Raw genomic sequence first — 16,292 nt, 5'->3', positions numbered from 1 at the left:
TGTAAATAGATATGATGCCCTCTTCTGGAATGCAGGTGTACAAGCAGCCAGAATACTTACACAACAACAATGATAATAATGTGCTTTCTTTGTAAAAAAGGAAGAGAAGTTACTAGTCTTTGGTAAAAAGGAGAGATAGACTATCCAAACAACAATCTTTAATTTAGGGTACAGAAAACAGAAGGAAAATCCTAGGTAAAAGGCTCTGTAAGACATATGAAACCTATCCAGTAAAGCTGGAAGGAAGGCAGAGGCTGGCCATTACATTTATACATATACATATATATATATATATATAATATAAATACATATATAAAATAAATATATAATATATACATATATAACATATATATAATAAAAATGTTATAATACTACCCAGAGTATGTGAATTCAAAAATCAATATAGATAAAGAAAAAAGGAAACATGAAATATAAATACACTACTGAACATGAGACTACAATGAGGATAGGAAGTAAAAAGAAAACACATTTCATGGGAAGAACTAAATGAAGAACAAATCAATTCAACCTTATAATTAACACAACTGCAAACAACTAAACTAAGACAAGATTGTAGATATGGATACTGGAGAGATGGCTCAGCAGTTAAGAGCACTGACTGTTCTTCCAGAGGTCCTGAGTTCAATTCCCAACTACCACATGGTGGCTCACAACCATCTGTGATGGGATCTGACGCCCTATTCTGGTGTGTCTGAGAACAGCTGCAGTGTACACATAAGTAAAATAAAAAAATCTTTTTAAAAAAGATTATAGATATGATAAAAATGTGGCTGAGGATTGAAACAGTCACATATGCTGAAAGAAGCAGGCTTTATGTTATACTTGAAAGAAAGAAAAATATACAGTTAAAAATAAATGGTAAAAAATGATATGTAAGACAAATATTGAAGGAAATGGAGGTAATATAATACTTTTAGTTGCATAGGTCAGATGTAGGTAGATTATAGTATAATATTTATTAAAAATATATAGTTGAGGAAATTAAGTCATTGCATAATGATAAAAATTCCACTAGAGGGGACTGCAGAGATGGCTCAGAGGTTGAGAGCACTGACTGCTCTTCCAGAAGTCCTGAGTTCAATTCCCAGCAACCACATAGTGGCTCACAACCATCTGTGATGGGATCTGATACCCTTTTCTGGTGACAAGAGAGAGTGTACTCACATACATACATACATACATACATACATAAATAAATAAATAATTTTTTAAATTCCACTAGAAATTCATCTGTACCTAGTCATACACCTATTATTTCAGGATATAAGCAGCAAAAATTAACTGTAAAGTGAATGATCAAGCCACAGTGTTAAGAGGGTGGTGACATGTCTTGCTTAAATGCTAATAGATTACATACAAAACTCTTTCTACTTACTAACATGAAACCATGCTAATGCTACCTTTATTAAATGTACGCTATTAATGTGAGGCTTTTAAGAACAAAACTAAAACTCAAATCTTACGGAGGCAGCATTATGCCTTTAGCATTTAAAAAAACAGTGAGAGAAACAAGTTATTTGTCAGCAATTAACCAGGGAACATTCATATTTTGCATTACAAACTGATTTAAGACTAATCCTTATGTGTTCATAAATACAATTAGAATGCCAACTAATCTCTATAACCATGACAAATATAATTATGAAACTCCAGAGACCTTACTGTGTTTAAAAAAACAGACTACTAAAATTAGTTTAAATTACACACAAGTCACTTCTAAGTTTCAGTGTGACAAAGGCCTTAAATTTAATTATTTATATTCACCATATAGATGCAAAATATCTACACTAGCCTACATATGTTGATCAAAACATTATTGAGTTGCCAGGCATGGTGATCAGGCCAAGTCTATACAGTGAGAGCCCATTGCTACAAACATGTTGGCAATGCAAGCCTTGATCCTAGACTCAGGAGGTAGAAGTGGGGATTTTTTATTTGAGGCCAACTTGCTCTATAGAGTGAGTTCTAGGACAGCCAGGGTTACACAGAGAAACCCTGTTTTGAAAGGAAAGAAAAAGTTAGAAGCTTAGCTACTTATGCGATGTAGCATGCCCTAAATTCCTGTTCCTCTGGTGGTTTGTGGAAGCAGGGTCTTGCTATTATAACCCAGGCTGGCCTTCAACTTTCAGTTCTCTTGCCTCAGTTTCACAAATGGTAAAACCCTTTGTACCATCAGGCTCAGCTTAAATTATTTTAAATTAAATAACTATATTGCTTACCTCAACTATCTTCTAATTATTTCTAGGAATAATATATACACACTAATTCAGAAGACTTGCTAACTTACTGGGTTTTTTTTCTTAGACTGATACCTCTCCTTGTTAAAGGATTACCAATGAACAATGTTTAATTCAGGCAGCACTATAACTATAAAATGTTTTAATCAAAATAGTTATAAATTATTCAATTAAAAGGCAAAAGGCCATTTGTCAGCTTTTAATCTAACATATTCTTAGAATTCTTACCTTGAATTTTTAAGAATTTTTCTGAAACTATACAAAAAAAAGTCATGAATATATGTAGATTTCTTAGAAAAGCCTACCTTGCTTTTTTATCTTGGCTCCCAAATGGTTGATAATCACAGATCTAATTCTTGCAAACTGCTAAGCTTTCTAACATTTTGATAGAGTATACAGGATTGTAATAAAGTTGTTAAGTGGCAATTTCAAGTGATGCTGGGAAGTGGGGTCTGACAGAAGGTGTCTGATTCATGATCAAACCAATTTTGCAAGTTTGGGGTTTTATTTTTTATTTTTGCTTTCTTTTTGCTAACTTGCCCCTGTGCTTTTGATGAAGTAGCAGAATGTAACTGGATATTCTCATCATGCACTTGAACTTTCTAACATCCAGAATTGTAAACTAAATAAATCTATTATATTCTATTACAGCAGCAGAAAATAGCTTAAAAAGGAACAAATTAGGGCACTGGATAAATGGCTCGGTGGTTAAGCACCACTTGCTCTTCCAGATGTCTAGGGTTCCGCATGCAGCACTGACATATTGGCTCTCCAACTGTCTCTAACTCCAGTTCTGGGGATCAAACTATCTCCTCCGTCCTCCACAGCATCGCACACACTTATTACACTCAAATACATCTAGGCAAACCCACATAAATAAAAAATATATATGCAAAGTATGTATATATGTGTGTGTGTGTGTGTGCATAATTTTTAAAAAGAAACTAAAGTACTGCTCCTAAGGAAAACAAGAAAGTTATCGGGCAGAAAGATGTAAAACCAGGAAGAAATTCACTATCAGAAGTAATGATCCATCAAAAAAAAAAAAAAAAAAAAGAAGGAAAAAAATTTTTTTTGTTCTTTAGTAGTAAGACAAACTGATTTTAAAATCCCCACGGGGGTGGGAGGAACACCTAGGTGTAACAGTACAGGACACTGCATCTGTCTCCAAGGGACAACAATGAATACTAGCACAAGACTCAAAAGACTTATCAGCTGATCCCGAAAAAGACAAGATAACAAAATCTAACAAGAAAAAGATACTCTAACTGGCATTGAGACAGCTGAGTTAGATCCACATTAGGTCCACATCATAGTTTTAAGATCCACATAAATATTAAACACATCAAAAATTTAAAAAGCCTAAGACAGGGCTAGAGGTCATGAGTTCAAATCTCAGAAACCACATGGTGGTTCACAACCATTTGTAATGAGATCTGATGCCCTCTTCTGGTGTGTCTGAAGACAGCTATGGTGTACTTCTATATAATAAAAATAAATCTTTTTAAAAAACACAACAAACAAAAAAACCTAAGACAAAGGCCACCCTGATTAGTGCACTTTCTTGATGGAAGAACACAGGTCACCTAAGGAGGAGTCCTTTCCATTCCTCTCCACTACCCTAACCAGACCCCACCCAGTCTCCTAACCAAATTACAAGGACAGCCACTCCAATTTTATGTGAAAACTTGCATTCTGAAAAACAATTTGAAAAAGAGGAAACGAAGAATGGGAGACATGGGTAAATGAAGGAAGAGGCTATTAACTATAGACTAATAAATTTAGACAAGTCAAACTATCAAACAAGTTAGAGGTGTTGTTCATGACTGAACACTGTGAGTGCTCAGTCAGCAAGTGGGAGGTTCTAGAACAGTAAACACTAAACAGTGAAGGATACTGCAGGAAGACACCCACACGTAAGAACTAACTGGACTCTGCCGGCTATGTTTTCTAAATGACACAAAACTGAGAGGAGGTTGTGTTTAGAGAAAGAAACTGGGGCCCTAAACAGTCCTATTTCACTTCATACATAAATAAAATTCCAAACAATAAGAAAAAAATTATTGTGGGCAATAATTAGAAATCTGTATACAAATTTAAAAATATAAGTAATGCCAATGAATCATTACAAATGTTTAGATGAAATATGAATGTGGTTAAAATTTTAAAGGGAAAAGAATCTTTTCTATTCAAAACTACCACTAAAAGAGTTACACCAGGCAAACATGAGAAGTGTGAAAGTCAGGGGAAAGGTGGATGGATGGGATAATGCTGGTTCAGAGGAACTCTCAGAGTTCAGTGACTAGATAACAAGTTTGGCATGGACAGAGTTTGAAGGGAAAAAAGTAACAAGAGCTTAAAAAATACAGGAAATTACTTTAAAAAACTTGAGTGTACAAAATGCCTTTTAAACATATATTTAAAACTCAGAAGACATTAACAGAGAAAAACTTCACAACAAGACTTAAGAAATAGGGCTGGAGAGAAGGCTCAGCAGTTAAGAGCACTGGCTGCTCTTTAAAGGTCCTGAGTTCAGTTCCCATCAACCACATGGTGGCTCACAACTATCTGTAATGGGATCTGATGCCCTCTTCTGGTGTGTCTGAGGACAGCTACACTGTACATAAAATAAATAATTCCAAAAAAAAAAAAAAAAAAACTTTAAAAGAAACAGGAAGAAGCTTACAACTCATATAGATAAAGGGCAAACCTAACACAGCAGCCCTAAAAACTTTTATGAAAAATACTGCTTTTAAAAAAAAGGGCAAAATATAGAGTTAATAAGAAAGAAAAGCTAATTCTTATAAATACCTGGCAGTCCACTTTACTTAGGTCGCCCTGTGTGGCCCAGGCTGGCCTTGGATGCACTGTCCTTCTGCGTCAGCCTCCTGAACACTAAGTGTGCACACCATTGCTACTGTAGTCACTTCTAAAATCTCACTTCAGTTTATGAGTACACTGTCACTGTCTTCAGACACACCAGAAGAGGGCATTGGATCCCATTACAGATGGTTGTGAGCCTCCATGTGGTTGCTGGGAATTGAACCCAGGACCTCTGGAAGAGCAGTCGGTGCTCTTAATCACTGAGCCATCTCTCCAGCCCTCACTTCAGTTTTAAAGGTTCAGCCATAAAGTAAAAACAAAATAGAAAACCTCTTTAAAAAAATACTCTTACATAAGCATACAATGGTATGAAAAGTGTCACATTTTAATCTGCAAATACATTACTCTTTAAAAACTACATCAAATACATGGCACTTAGTTATTTTAACAGTGGAGAGTTTAAAAATAATTTAAGTTTAAAGCTACATTATTCTCAGCTTCCTCCTTCATTTCTTTCTAAAATGACTTTATAAACAAAGCATTAGAATAATAAACCATTTTTTACTTACATTTTCATTTTTCAAGATGAGTTTTAAAATTGCTTCTCTTTGTTTTAGAGCCTAAAATCAAAAAATATTCTAATTAGCATTCATTTTTTAAAAAACTACTGGCCAAGTAATGTTTCCACTGTTTTCCCTTTGTAAACTGCTGAATAAGGGATATGAAATACAGGCTGGCCGAGGTTAAAACAAGGGATCACATGACTCTATCTATAGTTAGTTCAATCAACTGTTTCTTACTCATGCCTGACAAAGAAGTATATTAAAATAATGTTTTCCCATAGTTTCTTTTTTTTGTTGCTGTTGTTGCTTTTGATTTTTGACAAGGTATGCCTGACTATTTTGGAACTTACTACGTAGGCCAGGTTGCACTCAAGCTTGTAGCAAATTTCCTGCCTCTATCCCACAAGTGCTCAGATTAGACATGTACAACTACGCCAGCTAATTTCCTATACAGTCCTACAGTTTTTTTCCCCTTCTTTTATTAAATTTATGAAAGCTCACTATCGAAAAATTCCTTTTAAGTCAATTTTTAATTGTATCTTCCATTTTATTTTAAAATTTAGCATTCTAAAGTAACTTTTTTCACTGTGACATTTCATAAATGGACCATTTTCACTAATAATTATGGGATATGATTAATAGACCTTAGTAAAATTTCTGTGCTCATTAATATTCATTAGCAAATTTTTATGTAAATGTTAATGATTTCCCTTCAGTGATACATGATACTTTTACATCAGAGAACAAAAACTACACTTAATTCATTCTATAGAATTACATAAAAGCTGGTTGTGCTAGAGAATGCCTCTAATCCCAGCACTTGGAAGGTTTAGTTAGGAATGTTTGAACTTCAAGCCATCCTCAATTATCAAGCCAGCCTGGGCTACATGAGAAGCCATCTAAGACAATAAAAATACTAGCAGTAATAAATGAAATAAGGACTTGCTTACATAAATGATAATGATGAAATAAGGAATATTTTACATAAAAAGGGATGGATTATAAATTCATTATGGATAAATTCATTCTTATTAACATTAAGAAAAGATTTTAAACTCACTATAAAATCACATGGTAAATGAAACGGAAGCTCTGTTGTTTCCATACCTCATATTTCTAACAGAAAGGTTAGTTTGATGTATTATATGATCACCAACAACTATTTTTCAGTTAGTAAGTATTTTTCTTGGAAAGGAATTTTAAGATAAGCTTAAGATATTCTCTGATACTGTAGCTAACACACAAAAGAATTACCCTAAGGTGCATTATCTAAAAATGAACAATGACAGAATTCCAGCTTGTTATTAACAGTATACAAATCTAACAAGTTTGATGAAACCTGCTATAATTCATTTTCATAATGCACATTGTATCACACTGCCTGTTTTAATGACCAACCCTATTTTTATACAAGTACATCAAACCCTTTAGCTGTCTTTAGAAATACATTTCAATTTTTAATTTTTAAAGTCTTTTTAATAAATATTCATGTTGTGGAAAAGTACAAGTGGAGGTCAGATTACTCTCTGTAATTTGTTTCCTCTTTCCACCATGTGGGCTCTGCTCCCAAAACTAGGTCATCAGGCTTGGCTACAAGTGCCTTTACCCCCTGAGTCATCCTGCCAGTCCTACAACTGATTTTCTGATAAGGATCACTAGTGCTGGTATTCAGAGCCATGTAGATAAACAAATGTTCTTTAAATTAGTCTACTATGTTGCCTGGAAACTAGAGAACGTATGTGAAGCACACGGTCTATGTCAGCACAGCAGCCGTCTCCCTTCCCAGATTGATAAACATCTGCTTTCTGTAGTGCTCTAAGTCAACTACAAACCACCTACAACCTGCTTACACTCCCTTTGCTCATTAGGACTGGAAGGCTTGCTTGTCTCATTCATCTACCACATTCTCTGTTGTCCAAAGAGACCTTAGTGATTTATCCGGGACTTTTCCAACGGAAAGATATAGATATATCCATATCCTCGGAAGGACCAGGTGTTGGCTACAGCTTATCAGAGTAATTATACAGAGCCCACAACCTTCCCCTTTAGCAGCCCGTTTTCACTGCATCAACTGAACCTAATAACTGGCAGAATGTGAGTGGGACAAATGACTTCCAGCCAGAGGTTATAATGGAGCTTAGTTAAAAATTCTGAGATTTAAGTGGAGTTCTAATATTTTCATTATAAAATCTGAAAGAATAAACTATCTAAATCCCCCTAAGTGCCATAAGCACTTATATGCTGCTCATACAGAACACATCCCTTATCATTAGAAAAGAACCTAGTGTTTTCAATATAAAAGCTGACTACATTCACAATTGTATAAATTGTTTCTTCTATAGAAAATATAGGACATTAAGAAGTAACAACAACCTATCCAAAAAGGAATACTTAACAAAAAGGAATGCTAGAAAAAAAGTAACAATGAAGACAGATTCCTGTAAACCAGCACTCGGGAAAGTGGGCCGAGACCAGCCTGCACTCTGCGGTGGGTTTCAAATTATACAGAGTTCCAGGCTCCAGAGTGCAACTGCCTCAAAAACCAAATGGAAGTAGAAGAGGCAGAACGGCGCCTACCTTCAACGGCTACGGCACAGTACCCTGGTTCTGGAATCCCTAACTTGTTAATAATAAATCTCAGTTGTTCTAGCTAGGCATTCAGAAAACAATGATTCTTTCACCTCTAGTTCCCTAATTTAACTGTCTTAATCCAAAACTTTATATATTCTTGGGGAAAGAGCAAATGTACTGAGCTTAGGATAAAAATAAGAAAAACAGAAAAAGTATCAGAGAGGGCACAGTTTATAGGAGTTTCTTAAACCTTTCTTTCTCAGAAATCCAAAAAACAAAGCAATCCTTTTTAGAAGTCACAGATAAAAACCTGTTTAGAAGGCAATTATTTCCATCTCCAGAATACAACGGGAACTACTCACAGGCTGGTTAATATGAAATCTGGTAGGCATTCTCCTCATTATAGCAGAGTCAAGGTCTTGAGGACGATTGGTAGCTCCCATCACTATGACCTAAGCACATAAAGACAAATAAGGCATTAATTACTCAGCTGTGCCAAAAGTACTTCCGAGATCATTATCACTGGGACTTAAAAGTGGCTTTGAAGCTAATTGTTTAAGAGAAATTTTACAGTAACCAGCATTACTCAAATGTTTATAGTTAAAATTGAATTTACTCTTAAAATTAAAATAAACAACCACATATATGGAAAGACTAGTAAAATCTCACTGGATTTCTACTAACTAAAACGTCTACTCTTCAGTTATAAAAACTGCGTTTTTAAGATTTATTTATTTGTTATATATAAGTACACTGTCGCTGTCTTCAGACACACCAAAAGAGGGCATCAGATCTCATTACAGATGGTTGTGAGCCACCATGTGGTTTCTGGGATTTGAACTCAGGACCTCTGGAAGAACAGTCAGTGCTCTTAACCACTGAGCCATCTCTCCAGCCCAGAAGTATAATTTTTAAAAACACTTGACTTTCACAAATATGATCAACAAGTACCTATACCAATAAATTATAAAAATGTTAAAATGAGTTGTATTTTACAGAATATGGTTGGTTATTAAATGAATACATCTTAGGAGTATGAATGAAAGGCACCCTCTAAGTCTGTGATAATGTCATGAATAAACCATTTCCCTGAAAGTGTGAGGCTTCTGATGGAGGTTAACGCATTTTAGGTGCTTTCCCTCTGGATTTCACAGGGTCATCTCACTGGACCACCAGCTCCATGGGTGGCACACTAAATTTAAACTTTACCGAATGCAACTTCAAATGGAAGCTAGGAACAAGAACAAGCATCAAACTCCTGGGCAAGGTCTGTGGGGCAACTCAGCAGAGAACTGCTTGCCTGGCACACACGAGGCTCTTTGATCACCCAACCCTCAAAGACAACAAAAACTTTGAAAGGAGGGGGAAAGAAAATTTTTAAAAGAGAAAATATGCCATCAGTCCTACCAACTTCTGGATCTGTTACTTATAAAAATACAGAAATGAAGAAAACAACTTTAGAGGCTGGAGAGATGGCTTAGTGGTTAAAAGCTCTGGCTGCTCTTCAAGAGGAACTGAGTTTAATTCCCAGCACACACATGGAAGCTCAAAACTGCAGCTCCAGTTACAGGGACTCTGACACACTCACAGACATACATACAGGTAAAACATCAATGCACATTAAAATTTAATTAATAAAAAAAAAAACAATTAAAAATCAAAAAACAATACAAGCAAAGACATTCAAAACAAGGAAAGGCCTTGATTTATTTTTTTCAAACAGGGTATCATTATGCAGTTCTGGCTGTCCTAGAATTCTGGCCTCAAACTCACAGATCTGCCTGCCTCTACTCCCCAGTGCTTAGATAAAAGGCATGTGCTGCCACACTTTGTGAGAATTTCTTAAAGATATAAATAACCTAATGACAGCATTACCTAATATATACAAACATCATTTGTTATTTTTATGTAGGAATATACTTATCTAGCACTATTAGTATTATTTCTGCCTAACAGTTTTATTTTATTTTCACACAAATCACCGACATTTATTTCCTAAGTTTATTATTTATTAAGGCCTAAGTATCAGTTCCTTGGTAGAAAGGGCAAAGAATTGGTCAGTTAGTTTTGAGTCCAAATCCTTTCCCAAAACTGGATCTGTGAGGCTCTGTGAGGGAACTTAGAGCCGCATAGATCATCAGAACTAAGCTTAAAACGGCTTTCAAAACAAACCAAAACCAAAACAGAAAAAAAGTGACTGTCAGCTCCCCTCTTTCTCTGAAAAAGTTGTTTTAAAAAACTGTAAAAGGCTTTAAAAAGGGGCTAGGAAGATCTTCCCGACAGACAGCAGACGGCTGGCTGGCTGGAGGGGTGAGTGGTGCTGGGACATCCTTGTCCACATGGCCGCAGCTCACCTAGGGGCAGGGCCTGTCTCGAGCCCCGCCCAGCTGAATAAATAACATCTCCTGGCGCTAGTGTCTTTTAAGTGTTCCTGGGCACTGTGGGGCGGTGGGGAAGAGTGGAGGACTTTGCTGGAGTTGGGGCCACAGAGGACTCCATGAGGCTCTCAGGCAGGCTGACTGGCCAGGGCTCCAGTCCAGGACGTACAGCAGGTCTCTTTCAGCCTGTTAGGACCACAGGCTGACTCAGGACGAGGTGTTTCCATCACTGCTCTCGGGCTGGCTGCTGGCGTCCTTGTCTGAGGTACTTCCCTCTGCCTGTCCTTCTGCCACCACAAGGGCGAGCTCGCCCATGTCTCCAGCTAGTTTCCGCACGCTCACAGCCTCCGAGTCACCCTGGATGTCAGGGGCTGCATTCGGACGGCCTGTCAGGTCGCAGGGGATGAAGTCCAAGTAGGAGGACTCGACTTCCATCATGCCTGTCCCATCGCTCCTCGGGCCTGGTTTAATTTTGTTTTCTTGCATCTCTTCAGATTTTTCACTCTTGATTAACCAGTGTAGAAAGTCTGCCGCCTCGTCACCTCGCGGGGCCTGGGCCGCCAGCACGAGCACCTCCCCGGGGCCGCTAGGGGCCCACAGCCCGCCCTGCCTGACAGTTTTAAATTTTCAAATAACTCCAGAGCATATCTACCAAATATCTACTAAAATATTATATTTTTATTCTTTACATGTAAAACTAAAATGTCTACCAAATTTTATATTCTATTTTTACTTTTTACATATAAAATCAGTTTTTGTTAATTAACGAAGTCTGCCATCTAGAGGGGGGAAATGTAAGTACAAATAAACATTTAAGTTCCACAACATTATGCAAGTGTGTATGGATCAAGTGGTCCTAAAACAAAATCTTAACCCCCTGATTCTTTTTCTTTTCCCTACAATTTGTTTGGTAAAAAGTGACATTTAACGTGTCTACCAAATGCAAGATAGGTAAAAGTGACTTAATGAGCTAATAATAAAGAAACAGTACAAGTCAAGTTAGTGTGCACGCAGGAGACAAAGACAAGCAGATCTCTGAGTTCAAGTCCAGCATGGTGTACACAGTGAATTTCAGACCAATCAAGCCTACATAGTGAGACTCTCCCTCATTTAAAGCAAAAAAGGTGTAAGGATATTCTGATACACCGTTAGGAGGAATGTGAACTAATATTCAACAAAGCTTGCTGAAAAGTGTAAAACACAAAAGGTACCATGTGTATCTAAAGCAATATTCTAAAAAGTAGACAAAAAGCAAAACCTTAAAAGGTGAGAGACTGCTCAGCAGTTAAGAGCACTTGCAGAGGTTATGAGTTAAATTCCCAGCAATCACATGGTGGCTCCCAACCATGTATAATGTGATCTGCTGCCCTCTGCTGGCATGCAGGTGTACATGCAGGTAGAGCACTCATTACATATTAATGAGAGAGAAAGAAAAGTAATCTAAGTTAGCTACATTTTTTAAGATAAATTTCAGAAACCTAAGATAAAGCAAAGGTTACAGTACGGAAGGTGAAGTGCTGGAAACGAAATCAAGGAACTGAAATTAATCTAGCTACAATGACCTAATAAATGTGAATAATAAGGTATGCACAATAAAAACAGAAACTATTTGTAGTTTGTTTAAAGTATTAAGGAATGCATTTTAAAGTTTTTATTCTTCTCTCATATATTACATCCTGACTACAATATCCCCTCCCCTCCCCACCTTCAGTCTCCCTCACCTTCCTTCTTAAAGAGTGATTTGAAGACAGCTTATACATGCATTAAATAAGTTGTGTTAAGTAATTAAAGCTCAGATTCAGAAACATTAATATTTTAGCATTTAAACAACAAAACCTAAAGAATGGTTAATTCTCCTAAACTATGAAAACAACTTTATTATTTCATATTTAAAACAAGCAAATGTAGTGGCTGGAGAGATGGTTCAGTAGTAAAGAACACTTACTTCTCTTCCAGAGGTTGTAAATTCAATTCCCAACACCCACAGGCTCACAACCACCTATGGGATCTGATGCCCTCTTCCGTCATGCCAGCATATGTGTACATAGAGCACTCATGTACATAAAGTACATAAATGTTTTAAAAAAAGCAAATCTAAAGTTATGTCTCAAATCTTTATGGATTGAGATATCTTTATGTCTCACTTCTCCAAAATGGAAGACCATATCATTAGCTGCTAGGGTGCCCAGCTTTAATGATAGGCTTCAGCAGCCTTTGGTGACCATACATTTGCCAAAAAGCTACCTAACACCCAAGCATTATCAACAGTCTTTGAAAAGATAATCTGAAAAACAAAAAACAATGTGATTTCTTCTCTAACCACTATACTAACAAAAGGCTGTTCCTCTCATCATAAAATTGTATTTCAAAGAGGTGATGAAAAGAACACATAATATTATTTTCTTAAGAATGATATGGTTCTGAGTTCTGATTTATGGCAGGCACTATGGTAACATCAAGAGACTTATATGATGTGTACATCAGACACACTACAGGTCAGAGAAACTTATGAGAAATGACTATAAAAGTCCAGAACTCATGAGAAAAAAGCTACCGTGTTTGAGAACCCATTAAGTGGAAACAGGCCTGGGCTCTTGCGTAGCGACACATGTGCAGGAGCAGTGAGCACACTCGTCACCAAGCTTGAGGACCTGAGTTAGGATCCTGGTACACACACGGTAGAAGGGGAGGACCACCCCTTTCAAGTTGTCCTCTGGCCTCCATAAGCATGAGCACCATGGATACCCTCTCCCACGCTGCTTTAAAAACAAACAAACAAACAAACAAAAACCACATATACACAGCACACATAATCACAGAGACTTCATAACCCACAACCAAGTAACATGAATAAAACTTGAATGAGTTTGATCTGAAAGAAAATATGTGGTGGCATGTGCCTCTAATTCCTGTGCTGGAGAGACAAAGGACAAAGTTCAGAGCCAAACTGGATGGCAAAGAGCTTGTCATCTTGATTTTACAGTAGTTTTTTCCCTTCCACTAAATCCATATTAATGGATTAATATCCATTAAGGCAATTTATTAACATTTTTATTATATATAAATCCATCAAAGTAGGTGATATTTTTCTTGTTCTCTCAGGGTAAACTAGGTAAACACTTAACTATATCCCCAGTCCTTTACTTTTCCAGATCAGCCTCACTATGCAGCACAGGCTGGTCTGCAGTTGGGAAATTCCCTGCGTCACCTTCTTAAACATTAGAACTATAGGCTTGTGGGTTTTTGTCAGCCAGTTTTATTTTGTTTTGAGGCAGGATCTCACCACATAACGCAAGCTAGCCTTATCTTTTGAAATACTCCTGTTTCTACCTTCTCAGAGCTAAAATTACAGGTAGATGCCTCAACACTCAGCCTATCTCTTGTGAAAGTAAAATCACCAATAATCATTTACTAAATTTGCCTTTAAAAATATATTACTTTTAGATTAATTGTATTTCTTTTCTATGTATGAATCCTTTGCCTGAATGCATTCATATTCACTACTTTGCATCCCTACTGAATCCACTACAGGTGGTGCTGATGCTAGGTCCTGTTCCCCAATTGATTCTTGGTCTATATTGGGACAAATGCTGGGTGGAAGGAATAGGTGGGATTTCCAGGTCCCTGCAGAAAGAGACAGATACAAAGGGAGAGGGAAAGAGTGAGAGAGGAGGGCAGAGGGGAGGGGGAGAGAGAGAAAGAAAGAGAGAGAGAGAGAGAGAGAGAGAGAGAGAGAGAGAGAGAGAGAGAGAGAGAGAGAGAGAGAGAGAGATCGCTACGCTTATGAGGAAGAAAAGGTGACCAGCATGTGGTCAGGCAGAGCAGTGGGCATGTGGTCAGGCAGAGCAGTGGCCTGTGGTGGCTCCTACAGGTGGGCAGTTGGGAGTGTTTAACTGGGGTGTTACTGAGCAACTAAAGGTGAGGGCTAATGGAGAGGTGTGGAGCTAAGACTATTAATAAGGCCATACTTCTCCAGGTGGGGGATAAGTAGTGCCCAGCAATTGTGCCAAAAAGGCAAGTTGAAATTGAACAACTGTGTGTGTCTGTGTTTATCTGTGGATTCAAGGGAAGCTGGGTGGGGGCTGGTAGAGCAGCCCATTCCTGGAGCTTAGCTACACACAACAGTGTGGATGCTGGAAACTGAACCTGGGTCCTCTGCAAGAATAGCCAGTATTCTTAGCTGCTAAACCATCCCTTCTCACCCAATGTTATCATGTTTTTTAAGAATAATTTATTTGAGGAAAAAGAACAAGATTAACTGGGAACACTAAATTAAAAATCATGGTAGTGAATCTGTTAGAAATCAGTATTTATAGGGGAAAATGTGGGAGCAAAATAATTTGATTGGCTACCATTATAAAATTTACAGTTTTTTCATGATTGGGACCTCGTAATGTTGCTCAGGTTGGACTCAAACCTTTACCCTTTCAGTCTCAGCTTCCCATACAGCCAGGACAACTGGTGTGGCCACTGTGCACTGCAGGTTATGCCTTGATTAGTGGTCCCATAGCAGTGTCTCAAGTTCAGTTTGGTTCATACTGCACGGTTTGGACTACTTGTGGAGGGGCTAGAGAAATAGCACAACTTGCTGTTCTTCCAGAGGACTCGGGTGCAATGCCTAGCATTCACATGGCATCTTGCAACTGTTTATAACTCCTGTTATAGGGAATCTGACACCCTTATACAAACATATGTACTCAAAACGCCAATGTACGTAAAGTAATAGTAAATTAAAAGAATGTATTTTTTAAATAAATATATCTTTTTAAAAAGATACTTATGAAGCCTCATTTCTCTTCATTTTAATTTTGTATTCTCCTCTTTCAAAAATTTACTCTATACACAGAACATTCTATTTTGTTATGACCACTGATGGAGCAGTGATTAAAGGCAAATACAAAGTATATGTACTCTTAGGTTCAAAATCACACAGCAGCAACTATACAGGAAGTGTGGGCTCTTCTATGGTAATCATCTAAATGGATAAAGTTTATAAAAATTATATTCTTTTGGCTCCTTATCTCTTAGCACTAAATATAAAAATAATAATACGACTTTTGTTCAGAAGTACAGAAAGGAGCCCTGTAAGGTTTGTACTGATAACAAAGCCATACATGTTTACAGAAGCTTTTGTTCAAATACCTGGCAGCTGTGGTCAGTATCCAGCCCATCCCAAAGACTCATAAACTGGGCTTTCATCATCGCTGTAGCTTCATGGTCAGAACTGGAACGGTTTCGTAGAAAAGAGTCTAAAAGAAAATGGTCCTTAACCTTAGTAACTAATGGTGGATAATTTATTCATTATATAATATAAGACGATTTAAAAAGCTATGAAGTTCATAAAACAACAAAGAGGGTTGGGGATTATTTATGCTGTTTCAGGTATTATCCTAATAAAGACAATCCTGGTAAATTATTGAGCAAATTAGAACACAATCAGTGAATAATCTTCTAGTCCCAAAATACATTTACGTCAACATACCAAAGTGTACAAAATACAAAGGTTTTAAGATGAGAGGCCAGAGAAGGGCCAAGTAGAGTCTTAGTGGAAAAGCCCTACTTTTTCATTACCTGAGTCCTGCATGTTCTTAGTTATGTCATCATATACCCCCCCCCACGCTCTGCAGATAGTAAACAGAAAGAGGAAATGGCTAAAGCACTATTAGAGGGGAAAATGTGAAACATAAATAATGAAAAGC

The 16,292-nt window shown here is 37.1% G+C and overlaps 2 protein-coding genes across 3 annotated transcripts in view; both read right to left on the bottom strand.

The window, feature by feature from the left end:
• Positions 1 to 16,292, bottom strand: part of ATAD1 (ATPase family AAA domain containing 1) — a 43,308-nt gene that overhangs the window by 7,774 nt on the left and 19,242 nt on the right. For both annotated transcript variants that reach the window (XM_080911594.1, XM_080911595.1), the window contains exons 6-8: positions 15,736 to 15,842; positions 8,578 to 8,667; positions 5,651 to 5,701 (exon numbers count right to left, since the gene is read on the bottom strand). In XM_080911594.1, coding sequence (XP_080767720.1) covers positions 5,651 to 5,701; positions 8,578 to 8,667; positions 15,736 to 15,842 — 248 coding nt within the window. The remainder of the gene's footprint in view (positions 1 to 5,650; positions 5,702 to 8,577; positions 8,668 to 15,735; positions 15,843 to 16,292) is intronic.
• Positions 10,801 to 11,031, bottom strand: LOC308416560 (cAMP-dependent protein kinase inhibitor gamma-like; the record flags this gene model as incomplete). Its single annotated transcript, XM_080911597.1, has 1 exon — positions 10,801 to 11,031. One exon carries the CDS (start codon positions 11,029 to 11,031, stop codon positions 10,801 to 10,803), a length of 231 nt encoding a protein of 76 aa, XP_080767723.1.

Source organism: Micromys minutus (assembly GCF_963924665.1).
Source record: "Micromys minutus genome assembly, chromosome: 2".
Lineage (NCBI taxonomy): Eukaryota > Metazoa > Chordata > Mammalia > Rodentia > Muridae > Micromys > Micromys minutus.
Note: the sequence above shows the minus strand (reverse complement) of the source record. Positions and strands in the feature narration are given on the sequence as shown.